Source organism: Seriola dumerili, unplaced genomic scaffold, assembly GCF_002260705.1.
Source record: "Seriola dumerili isolate Sdu_G_001 unplaced genomic scaffold, Sdu_1.0 BDQW01000056.1, whole genome shotgun sequence".
NCBI lineage: Eukaryota > Metazoa > Chordata > Actinopteri > Carangiformes > Carangidae > Seriola > Seriola dumerili.
Window position 1 is genome coordinate 8,510,708 of NW_019174311.1, and position 22,236 is coordinate 8,532,943.

The window sequence follows — 22,236 nt, forward strand, 5'->3', positions numbered from 1 at the left end:
AGTAATTCTAGTTTTCTTAATTTTTTGGGCTAACACAATTTTATGTCATTAGCAATAAGCATATTAAGCACTGGCTTCAGCATTGTGATGGCCTCTGCTCAATCTGTCCCTGTTGATTCCTCTCAGTTTAGTTTCACAGTTTGATAAACTGCTGTTGCTAGATTTTTTATGATTTTGGATGGTGAGACTGATGCAATCTTAGATTACGTGGGTATAATCCACTATGACTTTACATGGTCATTGGAAAAAAACATTGATATCAATGCAAAACCATATTGAATTATTCTGCTTGCACCATGGTTACTTGCCAAATACTTAATAAATAATTAATTGTCTCTTTATGTGTATACAAAAAGAAACATACTAGCTAAATTATGCTTCACTATCAGTTTGGACAGGCTGTTACCACATAACGGCCAAAGCTTACCTAGTATGTTAATTTAGCACAGTGATGGATGGATGTTTCACCAGAGCTGCACAGTTGCCTGAATACAATGCAAACTCTGTGACCAATCAAAATCAAGCATTCACTCGTAGATTGTGGTAATGCAAAATATATACCACGATGCTGTGAGAAGTCAGTGCTGCGATGAAACACTGCAAAGTGTCAAAGTTGGTCCATTCCAAGTCATAGTGTAGCAAAGTGAATGTGTGTTACGGAGAAGTGGCAGCGATCCCTCAGTGTGATTCACGGTGCGATTGGTTGTGAAGTGAGTGATGATAATGACCTTTCCTCTGTGTGCAGTGCAGTGTGAGAGTAATGCCCTTCACTTTATCAACTTATCTGTGTGTTTCTTTCTCCCATTCCCTTCTCATCACTTCACAAATGTAAATGAGGAAATGACCTATATGCCTGCCTCACAGTGCACTCTGGAAGACTAAGAAATTGGATTGTCCCATAGTCTTGCAGTTCTGGTAAATTTTGTGTTTGGATAAAAAAAAAAAAAAAAGAAAGAAAAGAAAACACTGACCATTACAATATAGCATTGTATGTGAGATTTTCATAGATAATCCAGCCAATTACCAGGTGGTGGGTAAGTGTTTTCACTTAGTCTATGGCTGAAAAGGGACAGTTTTGTGCAGTAATTCTATTGCCATTAAGCGCAGATGGTTAGTTGTTGTGTTCTCTCGAAGAGGAAACACAACAGCGCTCCAACAACAAACACTAACAGCATACACAAGAACAAAAGCGAGTTTTATGCTGCGACTTAAGCATTTAACTAGTGCATAAATAGCAATGCAGATATTGCAACTGCCGCCTTGTATTTAAATGTCCCCCATGTGAAGTCATATAGGAGCGATTGGATTTGGTGCTGAAATGCTGTCACAGCACTTTTGTTGTGTCCTTTCATTCACATAGTAAATGCAAAAGACGTCCTTTACATTGCAGCAATACAATGGTTCATTTCAGGCTCACAGTATCTCCCAGGCCCTGATGACCTAACAGTACAATGAAGACAATAAGTTGCTTTAGCCTTTTCCTACTGTAGATGATAAGAGGTGGTTAACAGAGGTATTACATAGAGGTGAATGACAGGAAATGTATTGGAGGGGCTATAAGAGAAGCTATAAAGGCGGCTGTCAGGAAAATTTTTCTGTCATTTTCACAGTTCAAACTTTAGATTTCAGCTCTTGGCATTGTTCCCAACTTTCCTAATACTAGTTTTCTATTGAAGAGATGTTCAAAACAAGGTCACTGGTGCAATTAACATGCCATTCAAAGAGAGGGCTGTATACTGTACTTCATGCTAATCTAGCTGTGAGAACCACATTCCTAATTTTTTTATTTCTGTAGCCTTGGCTTCTGAATGGGTTGTTGGTCCGGTGCTGTGAGCAGACATTCACAGTTGGTACCTTTTTTTAATTAAATCTTGTTATTAAATAGTTTTTTGCAAAAGCTCACTTTTGCCTACTTACACCACCCATACAAACTGCATTTTATTTGGACGTTAATGACCAAAATTGCCCCCAATCAGCGAATCTTGTATAACCAAAATCGTTGTTACAATGATTAGAAATGTGAATGAGCCATTGCATGTAAATAGGTAAGGTAATGGCAGGACTGTCCATAACTCCCCTTCATTTTTTCAATAAGCGCACTTGTTAAGCAGTCCGTTTTCTGAGTGAAGTCTTAATCGAGCCCCAAAAATCAGGGCCACAATCAGAGTTTGTGTCTGTGTTCAGCTGCCTTAAGGGAGAGCTGAGATTATTGTAGCGCCAGTGTGTCTGATTTAATCCATGTTAAGATGTCTTTTGAGGCATATTTAACCAAACATATCTGACCCTCTGCATATTAGCATTGACACTATCTGAATCTCTTCTCTGCTGTCCTCTTATGTCATCTTTTTTTACTCTTCCTTCTTCCTCTCCTTCTCTCTCCGTCTACCTGCCTCTCCCCTTACCTGTTGTTCCTCCCCCTCCTTATTTCTTGCTTTCCTGTGGTGACATTTGTGGGGGTGATTTTAGATGGTTGTCCCATCCCTGAAGAGCAATGTGTCATCAGAGTTACTTCCATCTGAGTGACTGGCCATGAAATGTCAGATGAGAGTACAGGTGGATGGATGGTTGAGAGTTAGAGGCCTGGAGAGACAATCCTTCACTCTGCTGAGCCCAAAAGAGCCAAGCATCATTGGCCTGTGACAGTTTCCCAATAAAAATGGAACTCTACTACCACTTATGGATATTTTTATGAGGCATCATATTTATGGCCTCTGTTGTAACACGTGTATTTTTCAAAATCGACCTCAGCTGTGGATATTAATTGTTAAATATGCTGAAATAAGTCTACTTTCTGTATTCTTAATCAGTATAGTGGCACTGAACAGTTTGATGGTGGTAGGGCTGCTTAGTATTATGATTATACTGTATGTCATTTATTTGAGTCTGGAGAAGCAATTACATATTACATTGGTTTTGCTTATTGTGGTAATTCAATATAATCAAATATGAACTTTGTTGTATGAACTCATGTATTCTAAATTGATTGATTTCAAGCTAATTTTAATTGAAAACTAACAAAAAAGTTCTCGTACACATTGTTTGCATGCAGTATGTGAAGAGGTCTGTCTGCATTGCATAGAGTTAATACAGTTAATCATCAGTTGGATCATTTTATATGTGAATTTGCATTAATACAGTATATAATGATATTTTAACTTTATAGTCGAGCCCTAGGGTTTAATTAAGGAGCACAAATGTTAAGCATGTACTTTATGACAGGTGGTGGCCTTCTTTTTCATCAAAACATTTCCCTGTAGCCTACAAAGCTGCTAACAAAGCAGCCAACAGTGTAGCTGCAAAGTGTGATGCAGGCAGATGTTGGTTTTCATCTGTGTGTGTGTGTGTGTGTGTGTGTGTGTGTGTGTGTGTGTGTGTGTGTGTGTGCGCGCGCATGTGTGTGCGCGTGCGTGTGCAAGCAGTTGCTATGGATGGAAGTTAGAGTAGCTCTCCGTGGTGCTGAAAGATCTTAGCTTTCTCAGCAAACCAGCTGTAAACTGAAGACTGTGCTGGAGATCCTCCTCCAGGATTAAATGTAGGACAGAAAATACTTCATATGCAGAATGGTTTAACAAAAGTTGTTGGTATACAATGCTTTATCAGCACTGGACAACAGGGCAGCTGTGGCTCAACGGGTAGAGCTGCTGTTTATTAATCACAGAGTTAGCAGATCGATCCTTAGCTAAGTAAGACACTGGAGCCCAAATTGCTCAGTGGCGTGTACTGATGAGTGAACCTGCACTGACATGCATCAAGACCTCGCCTGTGTGTGGGCTTGCATAGAAAACAATAGTTGTGGGTGTTTTGACATGTGACATATGCTGCCAGTATGAGTTTCCCTTAATATCTTTCTTACTTGTGCTAGTATGACAACTTATTCAAAACCCAGTTACAAATATTCTCATGAATCTGATGGTTATTTTCTTGATTAATCAATTTTTCTTCCAGTGTCTTATTTTATCAGACCAACAGCCCAAAACCCAAAGTTACTCACTGTGCAATCATATATGACAAAGACAAAACAGCAACCGCATTGGAGAGGCTGTGACCAGAGAATGCTTGGCATTTTTTCTTGAAAAATGACAGATTATAAAAATAGTCAATATATTGTGGCATCGAGTGGCGTAGTGGGTTGAGCAGGCGCCCCATATGTAGAGGCTACAGTCCTCGCTGCAGCAGGCCCCGGTTCGAATCACGCATCGGGCCCTTTACTACATGTCATTCCCCCTCTCTCTGCCTCCCCATTTCCTGTCTCTCTCTACTATCCTGTCCAATAAAGGCACAAAAGCCCAAAAAATATACTTAAAAAAATAGTCAATATAATTGATCAACTAATTGATTAAGCAATCAATCATTTTGGCTCTAAATGTTTTTAAAATAAGCGTTTTTTATTAGTAGATTAAAACCTAGCAGATCATTTTAGATAGTTTTAGTACAGTGATCCACAGTCTCAGTCTCCACTTCACAGTCATTTGTTTTTGTTATGAACCTGTTTCAGGTTTTCCATTATTCCTAAATAATTAATGATGTTTCTAAACATATGTTCATATTTGTTACATGTTTAATCTTCCTAAGGGGAACCACACAGCTAAACATGTATGTTGTTTTTCCATTATCTGTCCCATGTTTTGCTATAAATGTCTGTAGGCACACACCCCACAAACTAAATATACATGTCACACCTACAGCAGACACAACCACCTACTCACTGAGACTGAATGTGCCGCCAGTAGGGGATCTCCGGGGGGGGGGGGGCAGGTCAATCAACCGCAAGGGATTGTGGTCCAAACAGAATCACTTAGGCTGTATCTGAAGGGAATGGAGGAAAATTGCAGAGGAATCACAAGGGATTTGGTCTGTAAATGGAAACCCAACCCTCAACACTTCATATGTCTCTGTCCTGCCTCCTTCTCCCTCTCTCTCTCTCTCTCTCTCTCTGTGTCTCCCTCTCCCTCTCCCTCCCTTTTTTAATAGAAGCTTCCTATCCTGAACATATCAATAAATATGGCATTATGATCTTGCTGCACATACATAAAAGCAGTTTATGATCCACAGAGTGAAAAACAAATTCCAGCAGCTAATATTTGCTCTGTGACTCAGCTCAGAACAGTTAATCTCAAGCTTATTGTGCAGATGGTACCAATATGATACCCATACAATAAAAAGAATATTAGAATTTTATTTTTTTTATTTCATTTGTATAGAGAGTGTTTGTATTTGTGTCTTTTGATTATGGCCAAATTTGTTGTTTTGTCTTACACCTGGATGCTGGCTCTGGTTTATCAGTGTGAATTTAAGGGTCTAAGCTGTGCTCTCCCAACCTGACATGACATGACCTGCCATCATCACAAATCTATGTGTGTGTCAGCCCTCAGACCATCTCTGATAAGCCCATCCATCACACATACCCTCACAAGAGCACTCAGTCCTACTCAATAACCTCCCATCTATCCTTCCTGGACTTTATTAATATAACCCGCAGAGACCTGGCTGTCCTGTGATGGGATGTGACAACCCTGACCGAGAACTGACCTGCCCACCTGACCTGTGTGTGTGTGTGTGTGTGTGTGTGTGTGTGTGTGTGTGTGTGTGTGTGCGCTAAAACATATATGACATACAACAAACTGTGTGCAAGTGTGGTATGAGCAACACAGTGGCTGATGGAGGAAAAAACCCATGGGTGCGCTGTATCTGCTGAGAAAATATCTCACCCTCCTGTATACTTTCTTTCACTGCTTATCCATCTTCCTCCTGTCTGAGACTTTTACTTCCACCTCCAGCTTGTTCCCCACCTTCAGGGTCGTCTCGCGAAGTCAGAAATGGCCCCAGCATTAATCCAGGCAGGAGGGAGAGAAATTACATCCAACCTCACTTATCACATGCACACACATGCACCACTTATTACAGCTTTCTCTTTTTTTTTTTTAATGTGTGCAAGCCCAGCTTTATCTCTGTGCTATGTATAATGGCTCAAAGATGGTATCATCAGAGACAGACCAGCTTGACTAAATGGGAGCGGCAAATTGACTGTAGTATTAGGAGAGAAGGGCCTCTATCAGACAATCTGATAGGATCCCATTAAAGAACGCTTGCAGATGAATATGATTAGCTTTTCATTCCTCCTAATGGAAACATCTTCTGAAGAGGGGAGGAGATGAAATGTTTTGTAGTGATAGGGCCTTTGTACCACTGATGGGATTGTTATTGCCTAATTTGGGTAGAAAGGCCATTAAAGTTCTTGGAAGAAGACGATGAATGTTCTCTGTAAGTATATTCTCACTTATGGCTGTGGACCAGCGGTTCACTGTGCGTGGGCAGCGCTTTGCTTTGTTGGTGGAAAAAAACCACCTTCCACTTAAATGGCTGCATATTGGGCTTATATTTGCAGAAATCTGTGACTAATGAGTATGAAGTTTCACCTCTTGTTTCATCTCCTTCTCGGAAATGAACTGGATGTTTTTTGTGTGTGTGTTTGTGTGGTTTATGTTACCATTCTGCATTTTTTCCATCTCCAGCGGACTGTGACAGAAGTGCTTCATTAGATTCTAAAAGGACTATCACGACGACAACTTCTTAAGCAGATTATTGTTCATTTATGGAGAGCCTCCGGGGTACTGTGTGCCGAGCCGTCACATAACAACCAGTGCTGCTCTCTGTGATCTGTCAAAGCGAATTTGAGTTTGATGAGTGCTATTGAGCAACATGTTTCTGGATATCTGCAAGAGTTGGAAGTACATTTCGAGTGTTGACTGAGTCGTTCTAGCTGTTTAATGTCATTACTACACAAACAGCCTCATTGTCATTTCGTTGCTGAGAAACATGCTGCTTAAACAGGATGCAAAGTAACACTGCAGCACTGACATTTTCTGAAGATTTGTGTTTTTAAATCATTTCTAAGGCTTTGTTGTGCAAGGATTTCAATATATCTGACAGATGACTACAACTCCACATGTGCAGACTGGTGTGTGTGTGTGAGAGTCAGTTTTTGCATATGCATGCGTGCCTGGCGGCAGTTACAGGTTGATTGACTAGATCCGTGCTCTGCCAAGTCCATAGGGGCTTGTAATATACATTACAGATGCATCAGGGGACCGATGCCAACTGCTGTTCTATCCTTGTGTCGTTAGTATCCATGTGAAAATGTGTTGTTCCATCTGTCACACACTGGCTTGTAGCATTGATGGAAGATGATTGGAAATAAGGAACCTCTAGAGAAAAAGTGCACAAAATCACAAAAAAAGTTCAAGACAGAGCATGTGTTTTTTCCTTTTTTTTGTGTGTAGTTGGAAGTGTAAAGGTACTCATTATGCAGGAAAAACCGGCTCTGTCAGTGATACATTATTATAACATTTTAGCATTATTACTACTAATGCATTCACATGTAAGCAGCATTTTAATGCTGTAGCAGGCTGTGCTAGAGGCAATTACCCATTTTATCTGCTGCTGGGGGGTTTAATTTACTGTATAAAAACACATTGTGTTTTATATGCTCATAACAGGGTTTTATAAAGTAATTATGGATGCCAAATTCACATAGTGAAGTAAAAAGTATATTTACCCCTGAACTGTAGGGGAGTAAACTTATAAAGTAGAATTAAATTTAAATTACGTAGTAGAAAAGTAAAAAGTAGTAAAAAGAAAAAACAAAGGAAAATACAAGTAGTTGAGTAAATGTGCTTTATACCACTGATACGTGTAAATGCAAAACTCAACTCAACATTAAGTGTCCCCTTCTTAAAAAGACTGTATTTGAGTGTGTGTTTTGTGTATAGTATATGTGTGTGTGGTTCCATTCATGCATGAGCGCATAGCTTAACCTCTGTAATTCAACCTATCTGTGGTGTATTCACAGCGCAGCTCACTGACACCACTGCATCTCTCAGTTTTCACTGTTTCTGACACGCCACATTGCTCCCTACAGGGGTGAGTGTGACGAGGCAGAGAAGAGACAGATTCCCTCGCAACATTTTGTCGCTGTCTTCCTGGCTTTGCTTCTGCTGTGACTTTTCCTTTTTTCAGCCTCTGAGGGGCCAGCCCAAACTGCAAATTTGCAAAAGATATCTTCACAGATGAGTGTGTCCATGAATCATTAACTCATTTGTCTCTTTACCCAAGAGAGCCTGGAATATGCACACACTGACTTGTCTGGCACTTCTACTGTGTAGTAATTGTACAGTTTGAAATTAGAATATTTTGTAGAAATTTGTGCGGTGCAGATGTAAAACTTGGAGTGGGCAACAACAGTTTACGAAAAAACAAGCAACGCCATGTATCTTCGAGGCTGAGTCCACTGGTTGCAGTCAGGCTGCTTTTCATATGATAAATCAATTTGATGAGTACAAAAGAAAAGTTGTTGTTAGTAATTCTGAGGAGGTAATTCTCGAGGGTGGAGGCAGATGAAAAGCTATTATATTAACTGCGAGTTACTCACTATGAAGGACAAAAACATTTGTGTTCAAAATGCTTCTTTATCTTGATGAAAACACGAAAAATCTTCCCACACTGTGTCTTTACATAATAACATATACGTGCTGGATGCTTAAAGGCTGTTTGTATCAGGTTTATTTGTAGTCTGACTTGGAGTCAGCTCTAATAAATTCAGTGGAACTTCTTGTTTAGCTGGAAAACAAGAACAAATTACCTGCTCTTTTTATTCATGAATAAAAAATGAACACCATTAGAAATAAAGGTTGCTTTGCCAACTTAAGTCGTGCTCTTTTAGCATTTGAATTTCTTCTCCTCTGTCTTCTGTCTTTTCCCTCCACTGATGATTCCAGCAGTTCGGCTTCTTCCTTGGAAAACAAGGGATTCATAATATAGTTATTGCAATTGCGTAGTCTGTCTTTGAACCTGAGACGGGATTGCGTTTGACTTGCAAATATTTCAGATTGAATTGGGCTAAATGACTTTCAGGAAATGTCCCTGGCATTCACCATGCCCTCCTCCCTTTCTCTCTTCTTTCTAAAGGTTAATAGTATCTGCTCTCAGTGAACGAGTCAGTGGACTTCACTGTGCCATTCAGTGAGATAGAGGGTTTGGTAGTAGCCTCTCTCTTGGGGTGGGATAAAGCTCACAGGTCAAGCTTTACTCCGGTGGGGATGAACATGTGCATCATGGAGAAGCCTGAAAAAAAAAAAGATGAAAGGTTTGTGCAGGGAGAATGACTGGGTAGCAAGCTGAACTAGTTTGTGTATGTGTGTGTGTGTGTCTTTCTGTTTGTGTGACATGAATGACCTTCAGTTGGCTGTGTGTGGCTACAAGGTTGGGCTACCACAGATTTTATTAAATGCATAATAGGATGATCCACTAAACATATTTTCTCTCTCTCTCTCTCTCTCCCTCCCTCCCTGTCCCCTCTCGCAGGTACGGAGACATGGTTCCTAAGACGATTGCAGGGAAGATCTTTGGTTCAATCTGCTCTCTGAGCGGGGTGCTGGTAATTGCCCTGCCTGTCCCTGTCATCGTGTCCAACTTTAGCCGCATCTATCACCAGAACCAGAGAGCAGACAAGCGGCGGGCGCAGAAGGTACAGGTGAACACAGTTTTATTTCCCTTCACCTGGGCCTCAGAGGGTTGGACCTCCAGACCTCCAGCCCAGAGGGGAGCTCTGACGTTTCTCTCCCCCAGAGGAAGGGACTCCACAGGGTTCAGATCCTCCCTAAGACTAATGATGATGTGTGTATAATGCATATTCACTTAAAGTATATTCACATTAACAGGAGGTGTGTGATACATATTCAGTGAGTATCACCACATTTTAATGGCCCTCGCCCCTTGACATGCATACCTAAACCCTTACTTTTACCTCTGCACTGCATAAATCCTTGAGTTTTAGAGGAATATTTCCCCCTTTCCCAGAGTGAGACAACACTGATGTCCTCCTTATGACGTCTCTTAAAGTATAATTTGCAAGGTTAGCCTAGCGTGGCTAAATGCCTGAGTTGCAGTGGGATCAAGAGGCAGCTCCTTCCCAACGTAAAAAAAAATTCACTATGAAATTTCTCCAGATATTGATGGATGATCTAAATTAGTAACATGTTGTAATACACACACACTCTCTGTCACGCTCACACACACACACACACACACACAAATGTATCCCACCATTTTTCCGTCTGTCCGTTCGTTCGTTCCATTCTCGGGAATGCAATATCTCAGTAATGCCTTGAGGGACTTTTATTACATCTGGCACTAACGTTCACCTGGACTCAAGGATGAACCGATTAGATCATGCTGGTCAAAGGTCAAAGGGCATGGTCACTGTGACTTAACAAATCAATTCAACACAAATGTCTAATAGGATAAAATGATGGAAGTGATGACATTTTGGAGTCGTCCGAGGTCAACTTCACTGTGAAATCATAATGTTCTGCAGAAACATTTCTGGCCATTATTCAGTGCTGTAGCTCAGATTGTGAACATATTTCCTGCAACTTGACTGGTTGGCGGAGAGATACAACTGCAATAATTCTAGTTGTTGATAAAACATCATTTGTAATGGTTTTGTAAGTTGTTACTAATGACTTAATGTTAATAAATAATCAACTATTGCTTAGAGATAATTTTTAATAAATTATTAATTGGTTTATTAACCATTAACAATATATATACCATAGCATTAACATTATATATATATATATATATATATATATATTGTCCCAATCAGCTTCTTACTGTGAGTAATGAAATTTTACATAAACACAAAATTTCAGCCACAGATAAAAGTAGATTTGGTTATTTCACATAACACTCTTCTCATTGATTTTAAGTGGGTGGGGCTTAGCCGGATAAAGACGTCATGTTCTTCTGTTAACCAATCAGGATTTAGCAACATTTGTATCAAAACATGATTTAAATGGCGGGTGCTCCTGTTTGATCAAATCTAATCAAACAACACAGTCTTAAAGTCACAGATTAGCAGATTGTATTTCCATTAAGATGCATGACCCGAGCTGAACTAAGTGTTCTGTTCTGACTTTTTGAAGGAATCATATTATGTAAAATATCAAATTCCTCCAAACCAAAGTATCCCGTAACTCCACAACCTGTTGTCATGACTCCAGTCTTTGCCTTTCAGAAACATTAAAACTCATCAGCATTTCCCCTCTTCGCATGATTTTCATTGTTGATCTGTTCTTATGAGCAGAGTTTATCCTTGTATCGTAATAATAAAAAAACACATAGGCACAAATTTATAAATGGATTATGTAAACTTGTGCTTCAACTTTAGAAGGATTAAAGATCCTTTCTTCCTTCGGGTAAATAGCCCACACTTTAGACCTTTAAAGAATCATGTTGTGCTGTGTCCATGAGCCAAACTGGGTAGCAGCATCAGCTGGTGCACATTACAAAACTGGGCTGGTAATCATAGTTTGAGGGCAAGCCTGACAGTTTTTGTTCTCCTGAGATAGATAGTAGTGTGTTTGTTTGGATCTGGCAGACATGCACACACTGACACATATTTTCAGAGTCCATTCCTCTCTCTCATCACTCTCGCTCACACCTCTCCAAGCAAGGCTTCTTTTTTCACTCCTTTTGCTTATTTCTTCTCTTCTCCCCTCAGTTCAGCTCAGCTCTGTCTCCATTGGCCCCTCCCTCCCCTCCTCCTCTCCCCCTCCCTATCTCACCCTCTCTGTGATTACTGCCATCCATCTCTGCACATGCTCTCTGGTTGTAGTTTAAATCTGTTTAAAGTCTTGCAGTTCGACCGTGGCCTGACCGCTGCCCAGTCTTAACTAACCGTAACCTTGTCTGCCAAGCAAGACTCCAGTGTAACGTGCCCAAGTGCGGGGGAGGTAAAAGAGACACGGGGGGGGGACAGGAAGAGGGTTGGGAAAATTATCTAGATTGAAAACAGGTTGGAAGCGATGAGATGTATATTATTGAGACAGAAAAGAGAGAGGAGAGGAGAGGAGAGGAGCGGTGACGAGGTGTAAGGGAGCAGGGGAGGCAGCGGGAGAGTAGGAAGGGGGGGGGAGCTGGAGGCGGTGTGTGTCCTAATGCTGTGTTCTTTCCTGAAATAGCTATCACCCAGATGAGGTGCTGGCTGGAAGGAAGGTGTGTGTCTGTCCGTCTTGTTTGTGTATGTATGTGCATCTGCTCGAGTGCATGGATCCACGTCCGTGTGTGTGTGCGTGTGTGTGTGTGTGTGTATGTGTGTGTGTGTGTGTGTGTGTGTGCATCCACTATACTTCCTGTCACTTTAGGCCTGACCTTCGTCTGTTCCACCTTCCTGTGTGTTCTCCACTGAGCCGCAGTGTGGTGCAGTGTCCCACACACCACTCGGTACCAGGCACACGCACACCTCCAGAAGTACCAACCGAGTGACCAGTGTAGCATGACAGTGCTGTCGTCATTAACCAGTGGTAAATGTCTCCCTCCGGCACTTGAATGCCTCCCTGGCTCGCCTGCAGTGAGGTCAGCGATTTGCTCAAGCACCCATACATCCAACGTAGAGATTTTCTCCATGTCATAACAGCATGACTCAAACGCCTGATTATTACCTTCATAATAATATTCCACCTGGATGTCTCGATCCTTAAGAGAGTTATTACTACGGCAAATCAAGGTCTAAGTGCCAAGGATGATGATAGGTTTGCAAATGTGATATTTTAGAGCATTTAGGAGCGGCAATCTGTGTACCATCTCTGTCTTTAATTAGCCCTCAGGATTAAGTGTTGCTCAGCATTTAAGCTTGTGTGCTTGAAGCCAGCGGAGCATGTCTTTTATTACATATTGTGCTAGTTTTGGAGGTAGATGCTGTGGAAATGACTTGATTTCGCATCCCACCTGGATGTTAACTAAAACAGGTTTCCCTTTTCCTGCCTCATGTTATTCTATGGAAGTGGTTCTGTCCATCGCTTTGGGCCAGACTGAAATATCTCAAAAACTGTTGGACTAAGTTTTGCACTGGCATTCATGGTTCCCAAAAGGATGAATCCTATTTTTAGTGATGCCCTGACTTTTCCTCGACAGCACATTGAGGCTGATATTTGTGGTTCAGAGCAAAGAAATTGGATGGATCGGCCTGAAAAGTGATGCCAGTGTAGCTTCCGTGCAAGATTTTGTTTTTATTGTAAAAACTGAGATGGAACTACTGTTGACATATGTTCAAATCAGTTCACGTTACATCGCATTAATTTAATGTTCTTTGACTCTTGCTTGGCAGACAACAGTCTATCACACCATAAAAGGCGGTAACTCCAGCGTAGATGGTGTGTGATGGAGCCATTATCATTGTACGGTCTACTCTTCCAACTGTTAATGACAACTGATCAGTGATGCCCCACCCATGCATTACTCAGGCGTGTCACATCCTTTAGAACCCCATTACTACCCTCCACATAACATGTTGTGTTTCTTAATGCTCCATAATTTTAACGATACATGAACCTCTCGTCCATTAAGCCAACCATTTAGCAAGTGTCACTGGTCATTTAGCATAGCAAAACGTCATTTGCCCAGCATTTATTACCTGCGCGTGGTTATATTTCACAGAGAATCAATTCTTCCTCAGATCATTTCTTAGAATAAGGCTATGTTTAACTGAGAGTAAAATAGGATAGCCATTCAAGATTGCCTTTCACAGTACTTAAACAATGACGAGAGGGCAGACAGGAGGGAAGGGAGGGGAGGGGGAATTACTGAGGAGAGAAAGTGCAGCGTTAGTCCCTCAGCAGTTTCCAGCCTCCTCTGTTCGCCTCCTGTCTTCCCCCCACCCCCCCCTCTCCTTACATGCTTTGCCTCAGCCTTCCCTCCCTCCCTCCAACCCACCCGTCCTCATCCATCTTTGTTCAGGTCTAATTGTTAGCTGTTCTGGGCTCCCATTACAATTATCCATCCATCTGGGTGGTGGTAGAGAGACAGCCCCTGATCTATCTCTCTGCACAAAGGAAAGATACATGAGGATGCCACTAGTTGCTGTGTGGCGAGAATGAACACACAGCTGAGACACACACATATTCTCTATTCTGCCTCCCTATAGCCTTTAGTGTCGCTACCTTTGTTCGACAGTGAATTGAACACCGACTTGAAGTCCTTCCCTTTCTTTACACATGATCTCATAAAAAGATCCGAAACAGAGTGTCCAATCTGCTGGGGTTACCTCTTTTGTTGCACTGCGGAGCTTATTTGCATAAAGGTAATAATATCCTCAGGTAGGTCTAATTACAAATTCTGAGTATTACACCTTGAAGAGGGCAAGATTTAAATGGAGAATCACAAAGGGCAAGTGATACAGAAGGATTAGAGGGTGGGCGGCAATGAAAATGAGCTGAACCGATCTGTTTCCCTGGTTCTCCAAATATGTCCTTAAAGCTGGATTTATGCTTGGATACTTAGATCGAAGGTTTTGATTTTGTAGCTCAGTGTTGAAACTTTGGACTTTAATTGTATGCAAAGTAACTGTTAAATTCTCTCATTACAGAACTATTTTGTGCCGTCGCTGTATTTAGGTTGAGACAGGATCACAGTGAGACTTGCAGTGGAAATGGCTTTGCTAGATATGTGTTACTGAAAAAGAGATGATACCTGGGCCTTTTTTTTTTTTTTGTATTTACCCTGAACAATCTCTACCTGAGTAAGAAAACATTAAGTGCACAATCCCAGTTCTGCCCCCTTAGCCCTGTCGTGTTGTTCCTCTCAGATGGACTTGAACCCTGGTTTAAAAGGGCAGAAACACCTGAACACTGTGTTTTCTTTAAACAAAAGTGCAACATTGTTGTGGAACAACAAAGTTCACATAGGAAGGAGGTTGGGGTGGGTGGATGGATGGATGGGTCACCAAAATATCTGACATTTAACAACTGGGAGACTTTTGTTCTTTTCCTTTTTATTTTTTGATTTTTGTTTAAGTCATGTCTTTCTGTAACCTTGACCACATGGCTGTCATTGTAAGCATGGTGACGATGATTCCCGAAACCTTAACCTTTTTGTGCCTGAACTTAACAAAACCTTAATCGTAGCATTGTCACATAGTGAAACAGATTTATTTTTCAACTGTGACTTTTGTTTTGGAGGGCACAGACGGATGTCCCACATCCCACTGATAGATACAAGTGTCCTCTGTAATTAAATAAAACACATATGATGTTAACTGCCCGTGAATATACCGTACAGGGTGGAGTTTATTTGGCTTAAGAGTAGATGAGGAATCTAGCCTCTGTTGTAGAGCTGCAGAATCTGTACACATCTCTCCTTGTTTGTTTCCTCATTATTGTTCCTGCCTCTGTGAAAAATGCAGTTGCCATCTTTATTTTACCGCCTTGTCTTTTTCTCATGTTGACTGAAAATCTTTCTGGGCTGGACCGGTTGTTGTCCTCAAACTTAGTGAATAGTAAAATTACTGTCTGCTGCGGTTCATGAGCATTACACTGGCTCGGGGCTGACATGGAAGAAACAAAACACAACAAAAACAAGTCCGCTTCTCTCCCTCCCTCTCTACCTCCCGCCTCGTTTCTTCTAAATCATCTCACTATTGTTTTTAGCCCTCCCTCACAAGGTAGAAGTCAAAAGGTGGAGATGACTTCTGACTGAGACTTTTTTCCCCTTCTGGACAATCAATAAAGTTGTCTGCACATTGCAAGAAGACAGACTAAACAGAGAGATGGGGGAATGTTGACGGAGGACCTCACTGAGACGGGTCAAGGGTTGTGCTATGAATTATGTCTGTAGTAAAAAAAATAAAGAAATAAGAGAAATAAATAAATATCAGCATCACAGTAGCTTGCAGAGCAGAGCTGTACTTTTCTCTATAAAGAGCAGGTAATCCAGGCTTAGCAAAGGTATTTTGTCTCTGAGTGGTGTTAGTCCGAGGTTAAGCTGTCTTTACTACAGAGGCAGATATCTGGGGCCAGAGGTGTCAGAGGACTTGATTTCCTCAGAATCAATTCTTGCCATCGTTCAGTTTCCTGACTTCACTGACTCCCAGATGGATTTTTTTTAAGAGTCAAATTTTCCCTGATTCCTCGCCTCCTTTTTCTGTTTTGCTCTCAGGCTCTCTCTTTGTTTCTGACACTGTCTCTCTCTCTCTCTCTCTCCCTCCCTCTCTCTCCCTCTCTATATTTGCGTGTGTGTGTGTTTGTGTTTTATCATAGAGCAGCATACCTCAGAGAAAGTAACTGACTTATTTCCTTGTGGCAGAAATGTCAGCATGTGTAAAAGCAACTCTTAAGATGACTGGCAGCTGCAAAACAAAATAAGGCTCTTCCACAGCTATTTGTGTGTGTGTGTGTGTGTGTGTGTGTGTGTGTGTGTGTGTGTGTGTGTGTGTGTGTGTGCTTGTGTGTTTATGGGGGTGTGTTTTCTCATCAGATGGTCTCCTCTTTAACTTGTATGGTTCCAAGGCAGGCCTGAGGCAGAACCTAATCTGGTCTCGTAGCTCGATTGCTCCACTTTTTCACTCAGCCAAATCCTATACAGAGAGTGTAGCAAAGCTGTAACTCACAAGGTGCCATGAATTTTTTAACTTTTACTTTCAAGTAAAAAAATGAACTTCTAACAAAACTTCCTGGCAATGCTCGGCGGAGTATGGCATGGGAGCTAAGTGGATATGTAACGTTTTCTAAATCATTTGAGGATATGCCAGTTTAGATCCCTCAGCTGGCAGCACGTGGAGTTAAAATGAAGCATTTGTGCTGGCTTCCATCCTATAGCTATAATCTTTAAAGTGTGATTGATCCTAAATTGTGGCTCCTTGGCAGGAGGAAAGGAAACAAAGAAGGAAAAAAAGGTGTTTGGATCAGTTTTTCGGCCCGTGTGTGTGTGTGTGTGTGTGTGTGTGTGTGTGTGTGAGAAAACATCTGGACTGTTTCCAGCAGTGATAATGAGCATCAAACTGTGTTTTTTTTTTGTCTGAAAGCATACATAGATGCACACTCACTGTGTGAGTGATCATTTTAAAGTTGATATTTTTGGGTTAGTTCTCTGGAGATCTTGCTTTTGTACATCAGATCGCTTCATTTTAAAGCGTATTTGCATAAATCAGTAAGGTCGATGTTCAATCATAGGCAGCTAAACTGACAGAGCCTGCTACACAACACAAGAGCTGAAGTCTTCCTGCTTCTCCTTCTCCTAACTTACAAACATGAGCACACATCTTGTCGTGCCCGTTGTTCAGCTGCTGCGAAGAAAAGTTTTTTTTTTATATTTCCCCAAAGACCATTTTTTAAATTCCTTTCACTAATAAAACCTATTAACAATACATTTAAAAACACATTCAGATTTTCTTTGACCGCAGAATGTGATGTCTAAATGTGATTTCAATTGGATTTTAACAGTAATATCTGTGTGGGATAGAATTTCCTCTCCTTTGTGTATTAATTAGACACTAATTTATTTTCAGAGGGAATATTAGGTTGAAACACCTCAGGCTGAATAATATGGCAGCTTTCTGTGAACCTACCACCTAAAGTATATTCTATGTGAGGGAAAATACTGCTCTAGTACTGAGAAATCTCTTCATTTTCTGATTACAGTCATATTTAATTTTCATTCTGTGTGCTTTGTCTGTGTGTGAAAGTGCCATGTAACTTTCCACATGGTATTCTGAGTTATGTGCAGGTGATAATGAAAGCTCCTTACACTCCTCTGACTCAGTTTTTTGTGCAGTGGCTCTGCTTGAAAGCGCAAGATGGCCCTTAGACAGAAGCACCTGGCTCCCAAAGGTCCTGGGAATGTATCTGAGAGCCGCAGAAGTAGATTCAATCTAGCGGGACATGTTCTTAACATCCCCTCCATTACCCCCGCGCTGCCTGGCAACTATCGCCACAGTCACGGGCTCCTGTTTGCATGGTGACCCCAGAGAGACAATCCCATTGGCTGAGCACAATGCCAGAACATAAAGAAGGGTTATCCCAAAGGCCTTTGGGAGTGCTGCGCCAGCACAAATATACATAGGTGTTGGAGTGTGAGGGCACAAAGAGAACGAGAGGAACTTGTCAAGGAGAGCAGGAGGGAGGGAGGGAGGGAGGGAGGATAAGGGAGGCAGAAGGATGCGGGACAGCAGGAGATGTAAGCAATTTGAAGGGTTGGGTTTGTGCTATAGATGCTACTGTAAAGCTTTGCCACTGTGCATGTGCGTGTGTTCACATGCACTCCTGTTTATCTCCCCCGCCTCTCTTCAGATTACTAAATCGCGGCATGAGCTACCTGCAGGTCAACAAGCATTACCATGTTTTAAATGAAACTCAAGTGAGGGAATGAGCTTGAATTACCATAAATTACCATACTCTTACTGAGTCAGGTGTTTCTTCTGGCTTCTCTATATGGCTCATATTTATATGTATGGAAATTCAGCTATGAAGATGAGGTGTGCATGTGTTAGCACACGTGGAGATATGCAAACACACGTCCTTACACTCAATTAACCCCCCAGCAGTGCATGGGCCTCCTGCTAAACGAGCTGTCTGCCTGCTCATCATTTACACAGCTCACATTATGCTTCTCCCAATTTCCCTTCAATGAATCCGTCATTCTATTTTTAAAATGCAGAAAGCCAAGCAACAGAAACGAACACACGCACACACACACACACACACACACACACACACACACACACACACACACACACACACACACACACACAGAGAGAGAGACACCCACTTTGTAGCTGCACCCAGCCTGACTCCCAGCTCTTGACTTTGACGGGAAAATGGCAGGCCTTTGAAAAGTGAGCGACTCAGATTACACTATCCTGTAAAGGCACTTGTTCTGCTAAGAGTTTTACCGAGAACCTCATTTCCATGTGTGTTTCATTGTGTAAACAAACTAACATGCTGTCAGACGTGTTTTCTCACACATTCACTAACAACAGTGCGCTTCAGTTAGAAAACCAGGATGTTGGGCGGGAGTCCGTCCACTGATGTATAAAGACTTCACTCCAAAGACACAGAGTGTTTTCTGCTCTTCCTCATATTCCCTCTCTTTTCCCATTCATCTCTGTTGCTGGCTGCCTCACAGGAGAGATTTGACAGCATGAGAGACAGAGAGGGAGCGAGAGAGAAAAAGAGACTGGACTGTGCACTAACCGTGCTTTACAGGTTTGACAAGTAAAGGTGCATTTAAGCCGACGCTAACACAGCAGCTCATGAGTAAAGACGTAGAGCAATATGGGCCTTGACACTTCCTTGACTTATTTTGCGAAACAAAACCGCTAACGCAGCAGCACAAAAACAGCCCAAATAAATTGAATTCAGTGTTTTAAATACAGAATGACATTTATCTGCTTAATTCATACAGGATTTACCTGCTCTACTCGTAGCTGCCTCCCTAACGGATTTTCAACCCAATGAATGTGTTATCGTGTAGTCACCATAAATCATTCATAAGTATCACAGGGGATCAGAGTGAATTTATCACAGGAGATGAGAGTGAATGCTTTAGTAGCACATGTTTGATTTGATCTATAAGATCACAACTCAAGTATCAGGCGCGTGGAAGTGCTGTAGCTCAAATCAGTGGGACGTGTCGGGTTGATACCCAATCATTCTGACATGTGGTATGGTATAGGCTCTGGCTAACAGGTGGCTTCTCTGGTCTCTTGCTCTTTGCAGAAAGCCCGCTTGGCCAGGATACGAATATCCAAGACGGGAAGCTCCAATGCCTTCCTCCACAGCAAGCGTAACGGCCTGTTCAACGAAGCTCTTGAGCTCACGGTAAGAGAAACCTCTGAACCGCACAGAGACCACATATGCTTCACATGACACACTTACATTTCTTTTTAAATGACGCCCCAGAAAACCTGACCTCTGCATCTTCTTGGAAAAAATAGTTCTGAGGATTTCAGAGCAGGGAAATAACCAAGTCATTGGACGCAGGCCTCACTCGCCCGTCCTTTAATTATCAGTTCTTAGAATGCGCCCAGCATCCCATCAGAGCAGCTCCCTGTGATCTCATTCACTGAGCGGCATTTCTAATGTGAGCATCCCGGAGCCCAGCTGCCCATCTGAGGAACTGGCTTCAGGCGATGCAGCAGGAAATGTAAACACAACTCAAAGATGTTCCATGCTTCGCCAAAACGTTGTGGTTCACAAGCACTATAGTGGCCCGGGGCTGACACAGAGCAAAAACAAAAACAAGTGCTTCTTCCTCCCTCTCCCTCTTGCTCTATGCGCCTCTCTCTCTCTCTCTCTCTCTCTCTCTCTCCATCTCTTCAGTAGCAGATAGCAGGCCTTATACTCAATCTATGGCTGAATAATGCATCAGCCTCATATTGATAGTGCCTCCTCAAGAAACAATATACTGCAGGGGCTGCAACGGAGATTTTATAAGAGTGGTTATGGTTCCATTTATCTTAAATGCAACTGTTTTGAGTAAAGCTTGTCTGAACAGTAAATACTGAGAGATCAAGTTGCTTTATTGGAAATTTTAGAATTGTTTTTAAAAATTTGTTTTTATTTAAGATCATTTCTTGACCAAACAGTATTAAAAGAGACCCATGATTCTGTCAGGAGTCAGCAAAAGTTCTGTATAGATAAGGACATTTTCTTCATGTGTATATGATTATTAATGGTATTGCATATCTTCTAAATATGTGGTTTAATTTTGTTTATTGTAGCGTGGACACTGTTTCATTTAGACTACTACAACCAATATTAAAGTGAAATTAAATAATAATGTTTGATTTAGGGAACATTAGTACTCAGCAGTGCATGTGTTTCTTTAGTAAAACTAACTCATTATCACAGTCACAATTATCTGTCATTAAAAAAACACAAAACAGAACTTTTCCCTTTTCCATATTGTGCAGCTCAAAAGTAATTAAGTGCAACATTATCAGTATTTCAAGACTTTCTCTTTCCTTTGCATAGATAGTCATTTAAATTCATGAGCAGTCAGTCACCTTAGCTGTCTGCTCAGATAACTGTAGCTTTCATTTTCTTTTTGTTTAATATATTTTGTGTATTGTATCACATTTTTTTCTCTCTATCAGCTTTAACACTTTCCGTCCAAGGTCAACAGTAAACAGCTCTGATATGAAGATGTATGTCATCTCAGTAAAATGTTAATTGTTGTCCAGCTTAAGTGTAATTTTAATGCAGCTATTAACTACCAACATGTACAGCGCCATGCAGAGTGACACAGTTTGTTTTGTCGCTCAGCAGATCAAGCTGTTTCCACTCTACAGTATGGTGGCCACCTGGGTGGTGAGCCGTAGCCGCCTCCAGACAGACCGCTGATGCGGGCTTTGCAGTCACATGTATAGAGAAAGTCTGAAATAACTCCACCTAAACACCTGTGTTCTACTGCTGTGTTAGGTGCAGATAAGCAGCGTGAACACAGGTGAGCGGTCTTGGCTCGGACAAACCCGAGTCACCAGCGCAGGAATGTACCCTCTCAGCAAAGAAGCTTCTGCTTACAGCACCAGCCGCCTGCTTAACAAACAGAAAAGTGCTACTACAAATCTTCCAAACATGGCATTTTACTTGCCTTCCGGCAGTGCTGTGGCGCATGCAGGATCAGGGCCGTAGTTTTTGTCTTTTTTTGTTTGTTTGTTTGTTTTTTTATAAACAGCTCAACGACAGGTTCTGCTGGGAAAGACTGATGCAACCCATTGAAAGTCTGTATATGTGAAACACTGCTGTACTTCTGACAACAACAATGATGGTATTGTGCAATATACTGAAGAGACATCTTCCCAGGCTCAAGCTAAGGCTATTATGGCCAATATTTATGACAACAATGCAAAGAAATCTGTGTTTTCTTTGCACCAGGTCTACTTAGATCTTAGATGTATAAGGCTATTAAATTTCAAATCCTGTTGGGAAATATTCTTATAGATAATAATAACAAAAAAGTCTGTTCCAAATATTACCTTGGAAACAAAGTGTACTTAAAGCAGGCAGATAGCAAAATGTTAAATGCCTTATTATAGAATATGATGTGTTTTGTCTCCACAATGGAAATGTTTTCTACAAGCTTTAACTCCCCCTCAGGGCCTGGCAGTAAAATGATTTATTGGACTAATAAAACAATATAAACGTATGGACTGAAAAGTAATAAGCAAATGAACTGCTGAGTATTAACAATCAAATGTTGCTCAAGTCCTTTTAGCTGGTTTCTTCACTTTCTTGGAGGATCCACTTATTTTCTGACTCACCTCACCGCTGCGAGTGCGAGTGAGTTTCGCATCGAGACCACCACAGAACTAGAAATAGCAGCCACTTGTTCACGCACAGATACACACACAAATAAACATGTAAACGGGCCACGGCATAAGAAATAAGGAATATGGAAAACAAG

At 41.4% G+C, this 22,236-nt stretch overlaps 1 protein-coding gene across 1 annotated transcript in view; it reads left to right on the top strand.

Moving 5' to 3' along the window:
- kcnd3 (potassium voltage-gated channel subfamily D member 3) overlaps positions 1-22,236 on the top strand; it is a 93,706-nt gene that overhangs the window by 66,977 nt on the left and 4,493 nt on the right. Inside the window, exons 2-3 of the mRNA XM_022741660.1 lie at positions 9,361-9,523; positions 19,548-19,642. Of these exons, the coding sequence (XP_022597381.1) occupies positions 9,361-9,523; positions 19,548-19,642 (258 nt within the window). The remainder of the gene's footprint in view (positions 1-9,360; positions 9,524-19,547; positions 19,643-22,236) is intronic.